This window comes from Corapipo altera, unplaced genomic scaffold (genome assembly GCF_003945725.1).
Source record: "Corapipo altera isolate COAL_440 unplaced genomic scaffold, ASM394572v1 1b, whole genome shotgun sequence".
In the NCBI taxonomy this organism is placed as follows: Eukaryota; Metazoa; Chordata; class Aves; order Passeriformes; family Pipridae; genus Corapipo; species Corapipo altera.
This window is the reverse complement of record NW_020884881.1, coordinates 735,983-759,158: the sequence shown is the minus strand read 5'-3', so window position 1 is coordinate 759,158 and position 23,176 is coordinate 735,983. Positions and strand designations below refer to the sequence as shown.

At 34.2% G+C, this 23,176-nt stretch overlaps 1 protein-coding gene across 20 annotated transcripts in view; it reads left to right on the top strand.

Moving 5' to 3' along the window:
• The window catches only part of CADPS2 (calcium dependent secretion activator 2), a 288,249-nt gene that overhangs the window by 208,374 nt on the left and 56,699 nt on the right, over positions 1–23,176 (top strand). For 7 of the 20 annotated variants that reach the window (XM_027639593.1, XM_027639603.1, XM_027639592.1 and 4 more), the window contains 6 exons: positions 2,409–2,472; positions 4,553–4,676; positions 7,160–7,180; positions 18,501–18,604; positions 20,144–20,152; positions 22,178–22,334. In XM_027639593.1, the coding sequence (XP_027495394.1) occupies positions 2,409–2,472; positions 4,553–4,676; positions 7,160–7,180; positions 18,501–18,604; positions 20,144–20,152; positions 22,178–22,334 (479 nt within the window). The remainder of the gene's footprint in view (positions 1–2,408; positions 2,473–4,552; positions 4,677–7,159; positions 7,181–18,500; positions 18,605–20,143; positions 20,153–22,177; positions 22,335–23,176) is intronic. The other 13 variants (XM_027639596.1, XM_027639607.1, XM_027639610.1 and 10 more) reach the window with 3 other exon arrangements.

Genomic DNA, 23,176 nt, shown 5'->3' with positions numbered 1-23,176 from the left:
TCTCGCAATGTTCAATTTTGGTCTTGAACAAGTAGAGTGAATAGAAAATAGTCTACCTGCAAAAAAATTTTCAATAGATTAATATGGAATAATTTGTTTACACAAGTGTTTGTACTTAAAATTTGTATATCGTGTGAGTTGTATTTTTTATGCTAGAAAAGATTGTGCAAGAATATAGGTCTTGTTTTTGTTGATTCTTTAAACTTGAAACTTTGTGTAACTAACAAAGAAAATTGTCTGAATGGAAGTGACTAAGTCATAACTATTTCTGGATTACTGTGGATCAGAAAAATCATATGAGTAGAGAACAACTTTGATAGCAGCTAAAAATTTTCTTGGTATCTAATGTAATTTTCTTAGTTTCATGATATACTTATCTTTACTAAATCAGCTCAGGGCCATCATCCTCACTAAAGTGTGTCATACTAAGGACTGTTAATACCAATAAAAGATGTTTAGGGAAGGACTACAAGAAGCAGAGCAAACGTTGGATTTCCTGCTAATTTTGTAGCAATTGATGGTTTATGGAGCTTAGCATAGAAATGGCACATAGACCACCAAACCTGTTAGTTTATCACACCAAGCCAACCTATCTACCACTATTCTGTCAATCTAATCCTTGTTTAGACTGTGTTTGTAGAAATTTTTGTCTCTGTATCACCTTATGACAACCAGTTCCATGGTTTAAATAGTGCTGTGTGAAACAGCTTGCTTTCTTTAGGCATGGTTGGCTATGAGCTTTTTGAATGCCCCTCCGGTTTGATGAGGTAAATGCCATGTTTTCACTGGCATCAAAGGTCATTGGGGATTTTTTTTAGCACAGAGTACACAGCAGTCTTCACTTGGGACTTCATATCTATATTAAACTAAAGAGAGTTAGAATTCTTCTCAGAGAGTATTCCTTCAGGGAAAAAAAAGATCCGTCCTTTCCTTTAAAGATTCTTCCCTGACACATTTTCTTTTTCCTGCCTTCCATGGGAGTAAAGAGCTCTTGCAAGAGAAGCAATACAGAGCTGCTTAGGACAGACTGCCTCCTACATTCAAGCCTTCACATGCATGAGACAAATTACAAAATGTACAATAATGTCTAAATAATCTTTTGAGTTGGAACAAATAGAAAACCCAATCACGTCTTCTAGCATACACATTAGAGTTATGTTGATGAGCTTGAACTACATCAGTAACCATAGAATCTTCCTACCTCAGTCTTGGTGGATTTTGAGCAAATTTAAACATCCTTAGAAACTCCTCAAGAGCAATTAAATATGTCATTCAAAGACAAATGCCTCCATCCTTCAGAGCACTCTAAGGTTTGCCCTAAAATCCTATTTAGTCAATACAGACAAACAGTGCTCTGCCAACTGAAGAGCAATTGCTATTTCTTTCTGTGAACAAATGTTAGAAATAAAAAAAAAATTAAGTGAAATGTCTCTTTTCTCTTTCGAGTCTTTCCAGAGATAAAAACAAATACTGGAATTCTCGCTGCAGGAAATCCTGTTTTGACCTCATTTACAAGGCTTTATTTTGGCTGACCAAAATGTAGATCTAAAATTTACTGGTCTGAATCCTTTTATCATTAGAAAAGATATGACTAGTGAAAAACATTAAAATAGGAGGCTACCATTCTCACTGAGTAATATTAAGAAAAAAATAATCTCAGCAAAGTAAAAAATCCTTTTTTCAATTGGGGATATCCCAGCAAGATTTTATAGACAGGATTAAGAGAGGTTGCAGTTGCCTGAGCATTGTACTCTCATTGAGCTGCTATATTGGATCATTCAGTAAACAAAAATAAAAAACAAAGCTATGAATACAATCACTTTTTAATTTACAGAATTTTAGAAGTGGGTATGGTTTAAGTTGTAGTAGATAAAATTTAAGATAACATAAAGTGCTTTTCCAAAGTATTTTGATATAATAGGAAAAAATATGGAATATCTGCCAGCATTTATACTCTCCTATATCTCTAGAAACTAAAATATCTGGCATTTTATTCTTGTCTCCATCCAATATTGAAACAAAGTATAATATACATAATGATAATTCATAGCTGCAGTAGCAGTCATGGCTACATAAGAAATAGTACCTATTTCCAGGAACATGACAATTAAGCTCGTCAGAGACCTTTAAATATCCTTCCTAATTGAGAAATTGGAAGTAATGCTCTTTGCCTTTTGGAGTTTTTTTCTGTATTTAGGCCTGAGATGCTGATGGGCTGATACTGCTGTACTATCTATGTACTCCATGGTAGACTACTGAAGAGCCTTTCTGCTTTTATTAATATTTGGTGTATGGGAGTCGTCTGCTAACATAATTTAGTGCAAGTTTTGTACAGTTGCATCTCAAACTAACTTTGTAACACAGGTTTTATAATTCCAATTTTTTTTAATATCTTTTTACTTTTTAAGATACTGTTTCCCTTTTGGACGTCCTGAAGGAGCTTTAAAAGCCACACTTTCATTACTTGAAAGGGTAAGTTTGAGAACATATTTTAAATTCTGCATGACTGATGAGCCTGCATTTTTCTTTTGCCTTCAGACTGTTGAAAGCAGACTCATGTCTTCTCAGATATTTTACTACTAGTTTTAACTGCTCTCTGAAAGATTCATTTTTTTCTTTCTTAATGTCTTCCACAGAGGCAAACAGCTTTTTTTCTGCAAGGCTTATTTACTAGACTTTCACTTCAAGCCACTGTATAGATGCTGTTTCTATTTAATTTAATGCTTACACAGCATTATCTCTAAAGTAGTACAAGTCTACTCTACAGCCCCCTTTTCCTGCTTTCAATGCCTTCTATGCTGCTGATGTTGTCTGTATTTGTATGTAACATTAAAAAGCTTCTATATAATTCAAATAATATTCCATAAATGCATAAACTGAGTCAATTTAAGAAGCAAAAGCTATATGCAGCAGATCTGACAAGGACGGCTATAAAGGTAAACTCCTGCCCAGAAAATCCTCTTGTATTGACTGGAAAGGGGAATACCTCATAATGATAAAAGCATCTCAGTCATCTCTGAGGAAAGAAGACTTTAAATTCCAGTAGAGATTCCAGAGTAATTGTATCAGCAGGTGTCTGATGAAGATATGAATTCAAAAGAAGCTTAGATCCCAAGCTGTGTTGCTTTGCCAAAATCTGAACAGTTTGGTCCTAGCAAATATTAGTTATTCTGCACTGCAGAACACTCCATAGATAGAGATTCCATCTTAGAAAACCTCTACCATGTTTGAAAAACACATAAAGATTCTGAGTATATATGTTTTATTTCACTTACAATCTCAGTGATTGTAGTGCTGTGTAGATTCCTTTGTGCTATATGAAACATCCATTTCCTCTCACCATTCCTGCTGTTACAAACAGCAATGGTACTATAGCTGGTGCTCAAGCAACACTGCTGTCAGTCTTGACTGGGAATAAATGTATATGCCTATATTTGTGGATGCAGAATGGGTAAGAACCATTTTATTTTACCTGTCTTTGAAAATTTTGAAAAAAAATCAGATTCAGAATAAAAGGTTTTGTATAGTGTATATTCATTTGTTGAATAACCCAGAATTTATTAATTAAAAGGAAGCAAGTTAAGACAGATAAGCCATATGTGTGTGCAAGTATGGTAGTTCTGTCTTCTTTGCTGTAATATCTTCCTAATAGCTTCTCTGTTGCTGAACCTGTTTCTTTTCTACCATGTTCTTCCCCAGACCATATCTCTTGCTCCCCTCATATAACAACAATTTTTAGATATATTGTATGAGGATGTAGCTTGTCTGGGAATCCACTGGAGAAGCATTTTTTAAAGGTTGTGAGTTATCTGAAATTTTATTATTTACCTTAAAATGTGATAAAAACATATGGAGGTTTTTTTACACCTACCTGTTGAAATTTAATGGATTATAGAATTAAAGGAAAAATGCAAGTAAATTTTTAACAGTATTCCTTTTTTTATATAGCACTCCAGAGTATATAACATTGCATTCATATAAAGAGGTATAGATTCTCAGTTTACCTCACTTGCAACAGGTGAGGTAAGAACAACTCGCAGGTTTTGAAAACCTTTATATGGTGTGTTCTTCTACTTGTCCGAAATAAAATATTCCACCAAAAGTTCAGTGTTTTCCCTGTCTACTACAGATGACATTTTTTTCACAGCAAGGACATGTTGAATTTGAATAACTTTACCCTGTTGAAGAGTCCATGGTTGTGCAATGGTGGAAGCTTTTCCACAGGTGAGAACAAAGCAAATTTCCACAACCGCATCTTTGGTGGTAACCATGATCCAGCCCATCCACGGAATGCTATTGTTATACTGGTCTTGACATCACCCAAACTAAAACTGACTGGCAGGCTGCAAGATGCCAAACAGTAGGCACTCAAACCAGGGTTGAACAGAAACCTTCAGAGATGAATATCTGGTTCCACCAGCTGAAATAGTTCCTTTTTGATTTCTACCTTTAATCATTATCAGATCTGTAGTAACTTTAGGATACTCTTATCATTTTCCTGTGGGGTTTGGGTAATGATTGTAATCAAGTGGTATAATTGTCTCTGACACAGGTTTTAATGAAAGATATTGCCACGCCCATACCAGCAGAAGAGGTGAAGAAAGTGGTTAAAAAATGTCTGGAGAAGGCTGCCTTGATCAATTACACTCGACTTACAGAATATGCCAAAATAGAAGGTTAGTACAGCAATCTACTGCCAAAATGGCTGTAAAAGCCAACAATGCCTATTAACTACATATTCTAAGAGCAACCTTTTCCCTTTCTAGAATAAACCCCTTCCACAGCAAGGGGAAATATCTCATTAAAATCTCAGCTGGTGAACTGTGGGGCTTTTTCCTATTCATTGCCTTAATATGCCTCCTGGGACCCTGTTTGAATGAAAGACTAGAACTTCCTAATTTAAGTTGCCCTTTGTTCTTATTTTGAGTTTTTAATAAATCTAAGAGGTTGTTTATGAGTTATTTTTTATTTCTCTAACTATTTCTAGTAATTAAACTACTGACAGAAAATTCTTTCCTTAGCAGTGTCACTACTATGAAATTTGAAAACTCTGGGTATAGGTGCTTTTCTAAAGTATTTATAAGGCACACAGATAGATAAATGTTATTTATTTTTGCTGCTGTGTTGTCAGATGTATAATAATAATCTTATTATTAAAACCTTAATTACATCCTGATTGTCTAAATTAATTAATGGGACAAAATATTAGGTTTGAAGGTAATCAGAAGTTTTTCTGGAATTTAGGTATGTTCTAGAAAGTAAATAATGAAATTAGGTAAAATTCTGCAAAATAAAAAAATGACAAGGATACACAGTTTCAATTTACTATTTGTAATCCTTATGTAGAACAAAAAGGAAATCATAATAGTCTTGTCAAGACACATCTCTTATTCTGCATAAAGCAAAAAAAGCCTGAGATACGCCTGTACAGATATACTCAGGAGTAGAAAACTGTATGCACATCTATAGAACTGCTTTTTGGAGATAAAGTTAATTATAGGGAAATATTGAAAGATGAATTCTGTTTTTAAAAAATGCTAATTTTTATGCATTTTTAATAGCATATATTTCTAGCAATACACTAGAAGAAATAATGTTAGCATAGCAGCAAAATGAAGAAGCTTCATCTGTTTAGCAATATTGTAAAGCCAAGATTTTTTTCATTTCTGCTCAAATTCTCTGAAAAATATGAGTTAACCAATCTCACAAGGGATTAACAAAAGACCCATCTCATCACTATGGCAACCAGTATTATATCATGGAAGTAACAACATGAAACCATCTTAGTAACCAGTTTATCATAATTAATTATGATATCATGTTATGTTAAAGAAAAAAGGATGAATAATAAATCTATTCTGGAAAATGAAAAGAAAAAATAAGTGTTTTCATTATTTTTGTCTTTCTGTATTCAGAAAGGGAATTTTTAATGTTCAGTATTTAAGTCGTGGTGCAAACCTGTTGAAAAAATGGCTATAAAAATAGAAATATTTTTTTCAATATGGCAGAAGCTTGCAAAAGATATATAAACTCACTGAAAATAAAATGATTTGGAAAAGTTTTTCGCAGTGATGTAAATTCATCTTTTCCTAAGATTTTAAACTGTAGGACTTCCACTGAAAGTAGCAAAGTTTGGACTTTAAAGTATGCACACTGTTAACACTGCAGTAAGTTGTAACAGCACACAAAACTATTGTCCATATTTTGACTTGCAAATTTCTTTTTGGATTTATTGCCTTTTGATTAGAACACAACTAGATTTCTTTAAGTAGTTTTACATGCATGTAATTGTAAACTGAAAGCACAATAGGTCATTGCATATATAACGAGAAATAAGTACTTTTCTGAGAATAAAGTGGAATGCTATTTTAAAGTGAAGGGCTCCAGCATCATAACATCAGAAAATTTAATGCACTGGTTTTCAGTAGCGATGAGACCTGTATTGGTCCCTTTCTGTACTCTGGCCATTACAAGCATTCTACATTTTTATCCATATAAATGTAATAGCTTTCAGCAACAGATTCCATTCTGCTTCTTTGGGTTTATAGAAGCATTATTGTATCTGTGCACTAAAGTTACATTCTTCTCTTGAAAGTAATTTATGTTAGTGTATGCATTAAATACTTACTCCAAATTGCATACAGAAAGCATATAGTCCTTGTCTTTATAATATTCCCGAATTTCTCAAAATGTGGCTGTCATACATTTTGGAGATTTTTCTCGTTTGAATATTTCTTCAGTGAACAACATAATATCAGTCAGTCAAAATGTAACTGTTACATGATATCAGCTAAAGACCAACAGTAAGTACCTAAAAAGCAGATGAAAATAAGGTTCTAGTAAAACTAATATTCTCATATTCTCAGTTTCTTGTATTCTTTTACTATTATTTATGTTTCTAAATTCGGAGACACAATATGGATGCAAGCTCAGTGTGTGAGCCTGAAATAAGGACTATACAGGACTAGTAAATACGCATATACTACTTAAAAACATACACCATTTCTTCTTCACCTGACAAAACTCCTCCCTTGTGTGACGTACTCAAGATTTTAAGAAGATTTTTATCTCCTTATGTGGTATTTTTTCTTCCCTAATTAAATTAAATTAGTTTAATTTCTGTAATGATGTTTTTCTTCTCTTTTTTTTTTCTATTTAGCAACAGCAGAAAAGGACTCAGGTGATTACTATTTGTATGCATGTCTGCATGTATTACAGATGTAGTGTGTTGTGTCTGTTGTTTTATTATTTATTATATTTGTTAATTTCTACAATACCAAGATACTGACCAGAATATTTGTGAACATTAAAATTAATTTTGTTGTAGTATAATCCATGAATTCTTCATTTACACTGATACTTAACTATGCTGTACATATTTATCAGCAATTTAGCTAATTTTCTGTTTTGGAATATGATGCAATTGTAGTTTCTGTGAAAGAGATATAACTAAATGATGGCCAAAAGTTTGTCTGTTAAATTCAAAATCAGTTTGTGTATTTAAAGAAATGTAATTTCATAGTAATCAGCAACAATTGTATCTGTTTCATAATGGGACTGCTGGATTTATTAATGAAGGTCTTGCTAGGAGAACTAATTTTGTAATACTGGTTTTGCATTTCTCTGATATAGCTTTGTTTAGTGATATGTTTATTTTTCTAGTTACAGCTGAATCTTGAGAGGATGGTAGTTCTTTGTGTTCCTGATTTTATAGAAGCTAATATGGTGTATATTCTTCAGTAGTAAAAAAAAAGGTTTTTCTAGTACTTCTATCCCAATATTTAAAAGTCATCATACAAAGAGCACAGCTGAAGTAGTATTTGTGACTAAGTGGTACTGGCTGCATAAAAGTATGAGGAATTGTGCCTATATATACTATGAAATAGATGTGCATACTGCTTTTTCTCACCTGACATATGCACATACCCGAAGAAAGATTGATCATGATGCTTTGTGGGGTTTCACAAATAATATCAACCACTGTTATGGGAAGGGGCATTGATCTGGTAGTCCTCTCAGGATGAAATAATTTTCCATCTGGAAAGACAGACTGGTGTGATGACTATAAAGATTGCATGGATGTAGTTCAAAGAGGAGCTCCTTGACAATGAGGAGCTTGAAAAATAGTAGCAAATTAATAAAACTACTTCTTTTGAAGTCTATGTTCATAACTAAAGATTCCAAAGATTCCACTGATTTCCAAAACTTCCACTGATTTTTGTTTGAAAGCTTTAAATGCCCTGTAAAGAGAAGAGATCTATTTGGAATTCTTAGAAAAAGAGAGCTGACAATGCACTGGTGGTATGGCTATTTTTACTACAGTCTGTTAGGATGAGTTAATAGGACTGCTCAGGGAATCTGCTGACCCCCTCTGATCAACAGGGAGAGCTTCCTTAAGCAGAGGATTCAGAGTGTTTGGAGGGTCCTTCAACAATTTCTCTGTGAAAGGACCCATCTCACACCATCAAATACAAATATACCCTAGGACAGTTTCCCTTCTAGGTAAGATACCTAAAGCTAGATAGAACATATAATTCCAGTTGCTATTTTTACACCTGTGGTATTAAAGAAAATATCTCTTAAAATTGGAAGTTCGGAAATTAGTTTGTTGAAATTAATTTGTGAAATGAGAAAAGTAATTTTAGAGAGTGTGTCCTTTGATCTTTGCACTCTAAAACCTCATCTCTACACTTTTATATGATGTGTATCACCTCCAGTGCAAATCTTCCTTGTGACACACCCTTATGTTTCTTTCTCAGGCTCTTTATGTCAGAAACCTAGACCATTAAGCACAGATGACATAGTTACAGGCACAGAAAAAAAAAAAAAAGACTACACCTGATTTCAGTCATTTTACATTAGGTTTATGCATGCTTCGAAAGAAACCATTGCCATGTTCTTAAGATAGGATAGCAAAGCTGTCCCTTAAGTGACCTGGCAAATAACTGGATTAGAGAATGGATGAGAGGCTATCACATATATTGAGTAAACAGAAATTCACTATGTGAAGCTAGCGGTTTTTAGACTGTGTCTATAATTTAGTTTCTTAATTAAATATGAGTTCTGACTAAAAATGCAACTAAAAATTAATCAGAAACCCAGGAAAAAATTATAGAAAGGAGTAAATAGACTGTGTTCACCAGAAATTTGTGTACCATTGAACCCATTTCTCTGATGCAAAAGATAAAGCCACTGAGGGGAATCCCAATAAAATTACATTTTAGCCTGGTTAATGGGGCCAAATCCTGCTCTTGTTGGTGTCACTAGCTGGACTCCTACAGATTTCATAATGAACTTGATGCGCAATATGCTTAGCCCTAATACCATATGTAGCATTTTTGTGAAAAATGAGGAAGAACTATTTCTTGATAACTATTATTTACCCTTTGGCTTGTGCACTAGCTACTATATAAAGAATTGCAGGAGTGTCCTTGTTAGGTAATACAGAGGTGAACATGCAAATTTTTTCTGTTGAGAGAATCCTTTCTCAGCAGTGTGGTTGCCAGGTTCCTGGGTCTATTCTCCAAGTGCTCTCATTTTCAGTCTCAATTGAACAAGACTCTGAATGTTTTCCCGAAGACGGTGGTTGTGTCCTTAATGGCAGACATGGTGGTATAAGCAGTACTTCCATCAACAATATTTGTTTACAGTCAGGATGACGTTATATTTAGCACTCCCCTGTCATTGTACTGTTATGAATATGGAACAGATTTTTTTTAACAAAAATTACATTTGCAATGACAGGATTCAGCATGTCATTCCTTATTACACGTACAGCTGAAATTCTCATGGAGTAGCTAATCTGCTCAGTCAGTATAATTGCCATTATGAGGAGAATACCAGCAAACCTACTATTATAATTTTGACCTGTATCTAAGAACTCTCATATAATGCCCTTGTAGTTTGCAGGAAGGGTTTATAATTTGTCAAGGATATGAATCACAGCATCAATATGGAAAGATCTCTGTTTAAGTATAACCCATTTTCATTTCAGCATATGCCACCTTTGAGACTTTACTACCTGAAAGTACTTTTTAGATAATTTTGTGTATGGCATGTTTTCCTGTTTTATTCAGCATTTAACTTTCATTAATTCTTCCTATAGATAATGTTGAACATAACTGGACCTGCTACATTCTGAGGCCAGAGACAAATAGCATTCTTTACATGCATTTTGTATACTTCCAATGAAGAGTCTATAGAAATTTGCATGCCTCCCTCATTTATTTTCTCCCTCCTTCAAAAAAGATGGCCTTCTTTATACAGATTTCTTATTTTTTACTTATATTTTACAGACATCCATTAACACACAAAGAGTATTAAAATACATTGTTTATTCCTTCTCAGAAATGAATGTTTTCTCCCCATTTAAATTTATTTGAAGTCTGAATACCTGAGGAGTAATTAACTCTGCTATTGCTTCTGTTATTGTCTGAGAAGTGAATGAAACTTACACATAAATACATTTTTGAACACAGGGACATTACTTTGCTGTACAGATACAAAAGGACTGGGTTAGGTATTAAAGTGGTAAATGGCTGTGAAGTGAACTGTCATTGTCCACCGATTAATTTCTGAGGCAATAGAGAGATTGTAAAGATTTGACTTATTAGGTAGTTGTCTTTTAACTCATTATTTTTAAAATACTGTAGTAACTCACTATACTGTGCTCCTTCTGCCAAACAGTTTGAATGAAAGGAATGGGAATAAATTCCATTAAAATCAGGGCAGGTAGTTACTCTGTAGTGTGCAATTGCTCAAAGACAAATCACAGTTGTCATCCCAATATTTGTTTCTGTCAGACAGACTGCCAAAGGCTGAATAACTATTAACTCCATACAAGAGAAGGTCAGGAGCAACTCAACAGTTTGCTGTCTTTTAAAAGACATCGATCATTAACATACTCATTACATGTAAGTTTCTAAAGGATGTAAATTCCCTCAAGGCTCAGAAGGATCTGTCTGACTTAAAAAGAAGAACACTACAAACATTATTGAAGCTGAGAAGGCAAGTGGAGAGTCATTGTACCTGGAGAGGACTTGATTAAAGCTCTCCATGCATGTTCATTTCACTGAACAAACAAAAGCGAATGAGTTGCACAGTGGCATAGCATCTTCTTAGACTCTGTTTGTTGTGCAACTAAATGGAAAAAAGGGGATATGGGCAAACATCCCTGATTTCAGTTTTGGAGCAGAAGTCTGTGAAAGAACTGGACTGTTAGGTTCACATCCTGATACTCTTGTAAACGTACCTACATCCTCTTTTAACAGTAGGGCTGAGTCTGTCTTTGCCACTGTGCTTCCCCTTTTCCAACCCCTGCTTCAGCCACGTGAGCATCCTTCCAAGTCCAGTTTGATCTATACATGTATCAATCACCTTACATTAAAATTAGTTCCCAATTTTTAGCATGCTAGCCTTGTCCTGTGTCCCAAATGAGGAAGGGATAGTTCCATCCTTCATTAGCATTTCATTGTCTCCAGTTCCTGCATGCCCTGTGGTGCATTTTTAGACAAGAGTTTCATACTCATGCAACCTAGGCTTTCATCACCTTGTCTCAGAGTTTTAGCCTCTGGTTCTTCATTTTTATCATTTTAGGAGTCTTTATTTTTAAAGTTTGAATTTCACCTTCTTGAACACTGGACTTCTTGAACTGCGCAAAGTCATCCCTGTGACATGCCTTGCACAGTACTGGCAGTACTTTTATACCAGAAATGCTTCATCTAATATATTCAAGGAACACTTGTCTTCTGATGTCTGTATCGTGCTTGTGGCACACAGCTGTTCTGTGAAAAGTTAATTCAATCCAGTCTTTGGAGTCCTGATTGTTTCCAGCTGACATATTCCCAGTTTGTAGCAAATGTTTTTGCTGTTCATGTGTCAAAATGTATTGCTTTCCTTCTTAAAGGAGTTTAATATGTTTTTCTTTAATTCTTTAAAGTATTTTAATGTTTCTCTCTCCCATTCTTTGGAATTATCGAATTCTTGTTACTGCATTTTGACCCTATCTATTACCAGTGTTTTAGGACATTATCAGTGCACTCCTAATATTTATTTTAAAGTCATTGGTGAAAATATTAAGGAAGCCCAGATGAATCTTCAAGGAATCCCTCAAGAAACTTTCCTTTGCTCTTTCTCGACATGACCTGTTGCCTCTCACTTGAAGCATCTTCTTTATCCAATATATAGTTTCTTTTTTATTCCTCATTTTCTTCAGCTTAACTGATAGTTTCCCCATGAGGTACAGTATCAAATACTTTAATAGTCAGAATAGATGAGATCTACTGAATTTCTTTTATAAGAAAATATCCTATCAAGAAAAGCTGCTGCACAAGTCTAGTTCAACCTATCTTTGCAAATCTGTTACATTTCATTCTGTTTTCTGTTTATTTTATGCCCTCAATTAGTAATTTTTTTAACATTTGTTTCAGTTAATAATTGTATCACTTTTTCCTTCTCCCTGCTTGCCAGCATTAGATTCGTTGTTGTCATTTTTCAGTAAGTCTCTAATATTTAGACTCTTAAGATTATTCTGTTTTTTAAAAATACTTATTACTAAGTCTGCACTTTCAAGAACCAGTTTTCTCTCCATCTAGTATATGAGTTATTCAGATCTCTTCATTCATGGAGCTTTGCAGTTTGCCATGTTTCTTATCTCTGAGTTTTATTCCACTGGATCAGAAAGTGCTGAGAACACCAGTTCTTCCCCCTTTGAAGAGAAATTAGAAGTGAGGGAAAGAAAGAAAATACCAACTGCACGTGTCTGTGCTGTCAAAACCAGAATACAAAGAATCAAAAAATGCTTTGAACAGCAATAAAAAAGAAGATTTCTTTTAATCTCTGCCTTTTCTCAGATGTTTATACCTTTTCGAATTTGTTGTTCCAGTGCTTTTCCATGAGCCAATTCCCCTTCTTGAAAAAAAAAATACAAAAAACCCAAACACAGAGAAAAAAAAAAACAAACCTGTGATTGCCCCATAAAGGCAATGCAAGTGAATACTATGATAAATTTTTAAAACCTGAAAATATTGTAGTGTGACCCACTTTATAAAATGATAGGTTGTGGGCTAGGAGATGTAAACTCTAACTTTCTACGAATCGCGTAATCTCTCTGTACATAGCTGATAATGGTAATTGATTCTAATTTTTTTCTATAGAATTTAAAATGCCATTGAATTTTTAGAAAGCAGTTATGGACAGACTGGTTGCAACTTCATAATTAAGTTAAATTCTACTATTCATCTAAGGATAGATTTTTATTTTTAATCAGAAAAATATAGAATGTCCTCCCAGATGTCCCTCTGTACTTTTTCGTGCAGAATTAATTCTGTGAGAAGTTGCAAGAAAATCCAGTACAGTCAAATCTAAATTATCTGTGGGTGGATTATCCTAGTTGTGGATTAACTCTTCAGAGTCAGTTAAGGTTTAGTAACATATTAGCTCCAGTTTATTGATATTTGTACTGGTTTTGATACAAGTCTAGAAGCAATCTTGTGATTTTCACAAGTGAAAAAGATGAAAGTAATGGTCCCTGCTGGAACAGAGTTGGATCTGTAAAGCCCAAATTGTGATGCATCTCTATTATCAAATGATATTATGTCCTGCTTTACTGTGGGGTGTCCCTGTCATCCTCTCTACATCAATATGAGTTCACTCTCAAGTTCCTATTTGGAGTGGGCCAGTCAGATTCCTTGGCAAGATTTACGTCCCCCTACAGAATATCTATACAGACAAATTCTTTCAGGAACTCCAAAACTTGCTTAAACCATACTGTGTATCCTGGAAAGAGTTTGACTGCAGACAGTCATTGCATTATCTGCTCTTCCCTGCATCTACTTCTGGCACATGCATAGAAACAAATTAGTTGATCTTCAGACACCTCCATTATTAGACATCTTGCACTTTCTCCAGGCTTTATTTAATGCTGGTAGCTTTAATGTTCAGTAGTTCAGTAGCACAACTCCTGAGTGCTGCCAGCAACCAGAGCAACAGTGCTGATGAAAATTAAAACAAATGCCAGTTGTCTTACATGAAGGATCAAAATGCGAACTGGATGTTCTGTTGCACTTTCACATAAAATGAGCTGGACCTCATCCTAAACTGCAACATCGCCCCAGAAGTCTCCAGCCACATCTGTCTCTCTGGATGTGAAGGTTTCTGTAAGCCCAACGAGATTGTGAACTTGGGGGTCTCTTAGCATACTTGCGTTTTTTCCAATACCCCTGCCATTGGTCTCTGGCCTTGGGACAGGTTGACTCTCCTGAGTGTCTTGTTCTGGATATGCCTGTTTGAAGAAAAGGAGGAAGGATGAAATACTAGGCAGGGTAAACCAGTAAGAGATGTACGCTGTGTCAGTGGGGGGAGACTGGCAGGCCATAGACATGAATGTCATAGCTGCACTGTATTCATAACCAAGGAAAATTGCCTCTTTAATCAACAGATTCCTGTGCTCAGCAAATGTCAATGAGAAATTAATCACACATGTTTAACAGCTTACATGCTGGGGAGAAAATGAAAGAGGTGTATTGTGCATTTGTCTTCAAAGATAAACTCTCTTCTGGAAAGCAAGCTTAAGTTAGGTTTTAGAGACAGTGTTATTAGGTTTTAGACATCCTGATTGTCTCAGGAAAGGAGGACTGGCGAGAAGTTCCCAGACCTGTATGACACAGCAGGTGAGACTGGATGATCTGACAGTCCCTTGTGGCCCTAGGCTCAATCAGTCCATGAAGCAGTCACTTTTTCATTTCAGCAGTGGTTTAGTCAGTTAACTTAGCTCATTTGACAATATTTTCTCGGTACGTGTGTGATTCACTGGTAATGCATACTTGAGAAAGCATCATTATTTGCAAAACCTGGTTTGCTTTTTCATTTCAGCAGAAACCAAAGATGAAAACAGATGATTGATGGCTTTTTCTGTTTATTTTCTAAAAGATGTCAAGCAGGATATATACTGTCTCGACTCCCACTGCAACTTGTTAGTTTGAGCAGTGTAAACACATCTTAACAACCCTTAGTAATTGTGGGAAGAAAGACATCATGAATATAATGAAAACTGACAGCACTGATTTCCATTCCTATAATTCTTTTATGCTTACAAAGCCAAGCACAGCATTTTGTTCAGGTATTTTGGAGGTTCTAAAACTTCCAGATAAGAATTTATTGCTACTCATATTTCATATATATTACTTACTTAGTAAAAAAAAAAAAAAGTATTTCATTTTTTATGTTTCAAATTACTTCATAGCCCCTTGTTTATATACCCATGTAAATGGTGGTTATCCATAAAACATACTCCTTAGAATTTGAAAGTGAAAACTCTTTAGTTACAGAGAAAAATGACTAGCTGATGTGGTAACTTAGAGATGGAAAAGGAAACTTCAGATGAAGCTTAAGTGAAATGTAGGGAAGTACATACCATCCAGAAGAAATTGTCTGAACTGATTTATTCTGTGAATAAGTAAATGACAACAAAATTAGAGAGATTTGTCCAAGGATGGAGAGTGAGTGCAATTCTCTGCCACCTTTTCTTATGAACAAATCTCATGGGAAAATCATGATTTTTAAAATATTGTGAAAAGCTGTATGAAACATCAAGAGTAATTTGTTTGTTTTTAGCAAGCAATAAATTGTTTCAGAGTAAGCTAGTAAATAGTAAATAGCATGGTGAGTTTTATGAAAAGTGAAACTGGAATTCAAATGTTTCCCATATTTTTAGTCATTCCTCCATGACACATCATTCAGAAACTTGCCATACTCACCTTAAAGGAATATTTACAGTTTTCTTACTCTCTTTCCTCCTAAACATGCTAATTCTGTTGAAGAAACTAATCCTGAACATTAGTCCCATAATGACTGAAAATTACAGTTTCTATTTTAAATAATTTATCACAACTGATTTATTCTTATGGCAGCAGCATGCCTGATCATAAGTAGGTCTTCTCCTTCCTAAGTGTTCCCACTTAGGGAACACTGTATTCCCATATTGCCTGTGTGGGAACACTTCTGATCCCGTCTTTCATCCTTCATTTTATTAGGCTGATGATGCCTTTCAGACAAACACACCAAAAAAACCAGACTCTCCATTCATTTCCATTTCTGATCAAAATTCTTCAGCACATATGATCAGAACTGAGTTTCGTTAGTGCCCTGCTCAATTGAATTGGTACTTGCCTGAGACAATGTTTCTCTTCATCACTGTCTCATCAGAGTGGTGGTGCAAGATAATCTCGCAGTTAGCTAGTAAATCTTTTTTCTCCTGCTCTCCGTAGTGAGAAAGGAGAATGCAAAAATGTAACATGAGATTTCATATAATTATTATAATTACTTCCTTAATAATTTAGAGGAGCCCTTCTAGAATATAATTTTTAAATAGTTTACAGCTTATTTAGTTTCATTAGGAATGAATGCCATTGCAAATGCAATTATTTTGTTTACTTGGTTAGTAGTAAGGTAATGAAAATCAGGGTGAATTCGAAATAAAATTAGTTGTTTATGCGTGTTTATGTATGAATAGTACTTGCTGTGTGTTCAGGGCAGAGAGGACATTGACCACTAGAGGAAACAGTAGTTTCAGTCCAGGATAAGTGTAGAAACCACGGGTTTAGTTTGAATCCAATAGTAGTCTGTATACTATAACCTAAATAATAGGGACTAGACCAATCCTTCCTAATCTCACTTGATTCAATATAGTTGTTATTATGTTCATAAAATTGTTCTATAGTATAAAAATTGCAAATTCAGTACAGTACAGTGTTGATAACTGTGATCTTGGCATTATGAATGTAGTTTTGTGTCCTGGTCTACATTTTGTGCTTGGTCCATGTTCCTACAATAAGTCTTTCTTGAGTTAGATAGTGGTTTTGGAAAACATATTATTTCAATGTGTCTGGTTGTATGGTTATTTTAATAAGATTTGAAAAAATTCTTTTTAGTCGCTTCAACAAATAATTTGCCTGCTTTGTTTTTTCATGAAAACAATGTGGGTTTTAATTTACTGCGAAGTAGATGTTTGCTGGACATTCTAATCCAATGTTTCTTCAAAGATTGAATCAAAGCTGTATATTTTATCACTGTACTATTCATCAGTGTGTTAGTGCTGAAGAACTGGACAAGATCACCTGCCTTTAAAATGTCTGGAAAGTTGCTTTGACCTGCCAGAAATGTTAACTGTTAAAAACATTTATTGCATGTAGACTGATATTCTTACTGAGACCAGGGAGATTACGTAAATTGTTTAATTAATCTGCTAATGTTCTATGTCATGATGAATGCAAAGTTGGACAGAAATTTCATCAGAAGATGTGTATTCATGTAAGTTGCTATTCATATGAGCCATGAACATGCACAAAAAATGAGAAAATAGGATTCCTGAGACCCTCACTGACATTTTATTATCAGCTTCATAAGTCATCTGCAAAGCTGGTTAATGTGACCATACTTTATATATGATTATATTGTACATTATTTCCATCCATCCCCTAGTTCATTTTTAGCAAAACAAGCATTGTTAAGTAAACAAGCTTCGATAGCTAATGCTAAAGTTGCTCGTAACAATGCAAATTATGTAGTTGGACAAATTACTTTTACTGATTAAACTGTGATTGTAAAAAATTTCAGTTGGACTCTTCCTTTATCTTCCATGACTCTTTCTGGGATCTAGTCCTATGATTATTTTTTTTAATTGAAAACTAATCAGTGTTTAATCTCCTTGTAAGAATTTTAGTTACAGTTGTTTTACCTTTGATGTTTCCTTTCTTTTTGAAGTCTACTGTGTAGAATGAGTGACCCTCATGTCTTTTGTGACTTTTGCATTTACACTTCTTTTATGTGGAGTTTTTATTAGGCTTGTGTCAATTATGTTATAACATCCTTATTTTATAATGCTACTTTTCATTATGGTACTGAAAAGAATGCAGATTTATTCACTGCTGAACAGCAAGTAGAAAATTAGTTATTTCAATAATTAGTTATTAGAAATTAGTTGTATGAATTATTGTGGTTTGCACTTTTCCTATTTTTAAAATATGCCTAAAATGGAACATCTTATTTAGATGAAACATTTGGAATTTTTGACTGCTGCAAAACACGTGAATCTTGCTGATGACAGTAATGAGTCATCTGGTAAGAATGAGATGGTACTGACAATAACAAAAAAGGTCTCTACTGTGTGCTGTCTTTGTATATATGACTTTAGAAAGAAAAAGGACTTCCTTATTGCAGAAGTTGAGCATCACTGATGCACCTCTTATTTCTCACATATTAAATAGATAATGTTTACAGTGATCAGTGATGCTTTTGTGAGTTAAGTATTTTCTCTTTCTTGTGATCTGGACATTCAGCTCTGTTTATGTGTATTAAATGATTATCCTTAACGTTTGAAATTGCTTATAGTCCAGAGAATTGTCACTTTGCACCATTCCTATTAGTTTCTGACATAATTTTCTCTTACTGTAAATCATATTTGTAACTAAAGCAATTTCAATTTGCATTTTATATTCATATAGAGACCATGAACCAAGCAACACCTGCTAAAAAACTGGAAGAGGTTCTTCACCTTGCAGAACTCTGTATCGAAGTATTGCAGCAAAATGAAGAGCATCATTCAGAGGTGAGGCTGTAGCTGCATTTGCTGTAGAGGATGGTTTGTTCCTAGATTTTTTTCTCCCCTGATGTGAAGCAAGTGTGTCAAGAAACATTTTAGCTTTACTTTCTGACATATGTTTAAGGCAGTTCACATTTACAGAGGAATAAGAGACTTGAAGCTTATGAAAAGTGAAGTGAAATAAAACTCTACTTGAATTCGCTTGAATGAACTGTAGGTTTAGAAATGAAAATTAAAGAGCATAAAAAAGAGAAAGCATCTTTGTGCTGGAGGTGGTGAAATGGTTTGGAAAATATTCGTAGCCTTATACAGTTTTCCTTCCAACTTTTCACCTCTCATTCAAAATAGAAAGAAAATGTAACTGAATGCTTGTTTTCATCATGCTGTACAGATGTAGATTATAGATCTAAAAATAATGATAGTTATGGTAATTGCATTCACATTACTCTTCTGTTTATTGGAAAAGTATGCTTTTAAACTTGTGCTTTTTAAAATGGCATTGTAAGGTAGAAGAAATAAAATAGAACATGTTTCTTACTCTCATGTCTTTTGCTTCATGATGCAGAAACCACAATATTTGGAATTATGGCACCTTTTATATCAAGGAATTATGAAAATAAACTTGGCCAGATACACACAATTTTATATGTTATAGACATTTAATTAATAAATACAGTTTTCTAAGGTTCAGGAAGTTGTTTTTAAAATGTTCTCAAAAACTCAATAAATATTTTTTTAAAATATGCAAAGGAATAAACATGATTTAGAAGACAGTTATAAAATATGATCATTCAAAACATCTGGCTTTATATCACACTGTGGAATCTAGTTTTTAGCTTACATCTGTCATGTGTGAACTTGTTATAGATGTTTTATCTTATACTGAAGAAACAGCTGTTTTGATGATTTGAAATTAATTCCCTGGAGGTCCTGTTCTACACTACCATTGCCACTGTGTTACACCGTAATGATTACTTAATAAAATGTATATATTGTTGTCTTTGTCTTTTGAGGACCTGCATTACTTTAAGAATAATAGACTTCTGTGGAAAAGAATACAAAAAAACCCCAAGATCAAATCACACCTGCATGATTAAACATCTCTGTTCAAAAATTCATTTCTTTGCTACTTATTTGCAGTCAGAGATGTGATGTTTTTCAGAAGGGTAAATATATTGCATGTGTCTTCAGGAAAATCTATTCAGCAAAAGTTTTCAATCTCACCTAAGATAGCTTGAAAAGAATAAAGATCATTTTAAGACTATTTCCCCCTTCATTCATGTAATAAATGTTCAATTTTACTAAAATTTATAGAGCATATGGAATGTCAATATTAAAATATATCTGTGAAAAAGATCACAAAATTATACATTCCCTACTCAAAACTGAATTTTAAGTATGGTGACTTCACATCATAATGTTAAGGAAATGTTCAGTGATGGTAGAGTTGATGAATCTCTAAAATAGTATATCACACTTTTAATACTAGATTTTTTTTCTTTTTTTTTAATTCATAACATTTACAAATTTCGGGGATTCCCAAAGGGAAGAGAGGTATGTGATTCCTGATGAACTAAGCATTATTTTTCACTGCTTTTATCATGGAACTGTGTCTTGAACCTGCAACATAAACTGTTTTGATGATTTCTGATGTTGTATAGCCACATTTGTCTGTCTTCTAGAATCTAAGAACTTCATTCTTGTTTTAATCCAGTCAATGTTTTTGTTCTCCTAGAATGTGTGTCACCAATCGCGAGTTGCTTTTAGCCTGTTTTCATATTATCCGTAACGACTGTGCTGTAACATTTTTTCTCTGTTCTTCTTCCTTGCTGCCTAAGTAATGATGGGTAGTTCTTGAGAGAATCAGAAAAATTTCTATCTGAGTTCAAAGTGTCATTTGCAAAGGGGAAGCAAATGGAGAGAAAGTGTGCTCATTTTCTAGTTTTGGTTTTGCTTTGCTTTGAAAAGTTGGCAATGTTTTCTGGAAGGAGTTCTGCATGCCTGGAAGGGTCACCTGCCAAAGCCTGTACACAATTTTTTTTGCATTCAGTTATTTTCTAGGGTCTATTGCTGTAATGAACTCCCATTTATACAGGATTTATTAATAAGAAACTTCTTCCAGTTTGATGAGAAAGTCTCCATTTCAAACTCCTGCCAAAGTTTTTGAAGCCTCATCTGTCCTCACTATGGTGCCAATCGTCATCCTTCAATACTGACACCGCAACACACAAAGTACTTTTCAGTAATAGCAGAGGATGCTTAGCATTTCTTTAAAACATCTTGCCAATTCATCATTTTTCCATTTGCCCCATGTCAGAAAGCACTACAGGCAGTCATAAGAAATTCCAGGATGCAAAAGCATACTTGTAGATCACTTTACAGAAGTTGTCTTTTATTTCATGACTTTCAGACCTGAGTATGTAATTCTACATTACCTAGGACTTACATTTCAGAAATGCAAGTGAGAATTTCTGTGACTTTATTTGATGTTGTGGGGACTCAGCACTTGTAGATCAAGCTACATTTGTTCCATGGTGGCAACTCAAAAATACTCAAAATTAGATATTCAAAATGAGTGGCATAAGTTTGAAAGCAATGACATTCTCCTATCTGCTGTGTGTAGGTGTTTCTCACTGTCAGACATTTTTGTAAACTCTGAGCAAAACACTCTCAGCAGTATTTGATATTCGTCCTATTTCATGAAGTCACTTCACCTTCATCTTTAACTCCAGGATCATACAGGTCCCCCTGACCCAATGCTCAGCTTCAATAGTGACCTTTAAAAGCGTAGGTTTATGTGATAGTGAAAAGGTACAATCGTTACATGTCTTTGATGTGGAGCTGGCTTTACTTACTGACACTATTTTCCACAGATTTCTTCTCTTCTTTAAAGTTAGGATTATCTAAGAATATAATTTTTTTTCCAGAGAAAACTGTGTATTCCAATATGTTAAGTTACTGAAAATGAATATAAACGTTAGTGAACTTCTCAAGATGTACTTATAGCATTTGCAGAAGGAAAACTGGATGCTTTCTTAGAGAAGCCAACATCTTTAAGGCAAAAATAGGAACTAAAAAGCATGCTGTAGCTGTTTAAAAATTTTTCAGACTTCAGGGAGTAAAATTTCACACTAAAACCATCCCTTCTGATTACTAAATGAATGCAAAACTATTCATAAAAATTTATTTAAAAATTAATTCATCTGATTACTACTAGCTTTAGAATTAAGTGAAAACAAAAGAAGCATATACAATAATTCTTTCAAGGATAAACCTTCATGCTTTTATTTGCTCTCTGGTGAATTATTTGCTCTCTGGTATTTATACTCCTTTTTTTGTTTTTTTTTGGTGTTAGATTTTTGTTCTGATGATATCACCTTTCCCAGCATAACCTGTTTGATTTCCTACATTTTTGATGCAAGGTTTTATAAAATATTTTCACATTTTTCACTTTGCCTATTCTTCCTCTCCAAATGAGATAGGACATGACATGACATACCCAGATATGTTTTTTCAAAGATAAAACACATTTCATTCCTTTGACTCGTGTTTAGTAATTCTGTTTTCTCATGTTTGCAGGCATTTGCTTGGTGGCCAGAATTGTTGGCTGAGCATGCAGAGAAGTTTTTGTCTTTGTACTCTGTTGATATGGATTCAGCACTTGAGGCACAGCCGCAGGACTCCTGGGACAGCTTCCCACTTTTCCAACTGCTGAATAATGCCCTCAGAAATGACAGTAAGTTCTACATTTTTTTACATATTCTACATATTATAAATTTTTTATGTGCTCCAACTTTAGAAATGTGTTTCTAAGTAATATAATGGTCAAAATAAAAGTGACAGTGTCTATTTTTATGATACGTATCCTGGTGTGCCATTTCTTGGAAGTTTCTCTCTATTCTTGCAGCATTTCAGTCCTTGTTCTGGAAATCCCTTAACCATTTAGTATTCACAAATTACACGGTTTTGAATCAATTATGTCCAAGTAGTGTAAGATGCATTGATAGTTTGTATTTAATCTATACTGCTTTAAAAAAAGTTGTAGTCTTAAAAAAAGTTTCCTTCTAAGCCTCCATGTAAACTACTTCCAGATTAGTTATGTCTATAAAGGTATTGTAGGCTTAGCATGAATGGAGTAAGATACACACAACAAGTGTTTCATTTGGATCCTTTGTTGAATCAACTGCATCTTCAGAAACTTATTAAAAAAGCCGTGATGTTGTCATTTAAGCTCAATTTAGAAGGCTGCTCAGAAGGGTGTAGGAATTGTTCAATCTTGTGCAGACCCTAGAAGAGTTAGACTCCTATACAGTGGATTGTACACTACTTTAAGTGTGTGTCTGATCATCTAAAATCCAGATGAAAAATCTGAAGCCTATATTCAGGTGTCTTTCCTACCATCTTATATTTTCAGTTTAGGAAGCACATCCCTAGTTGTGATGTTACATGAACTTAAAACAATTATTTGATTGCTGAAAACCCTGTAGGTATTTTAGAGTAGTCTTATAGGAAGGATTTGTGATACCAGTTTTAACTACATTATTGTGTCATTTGTGTTCCTTTGAGGTTAGTTCCAAC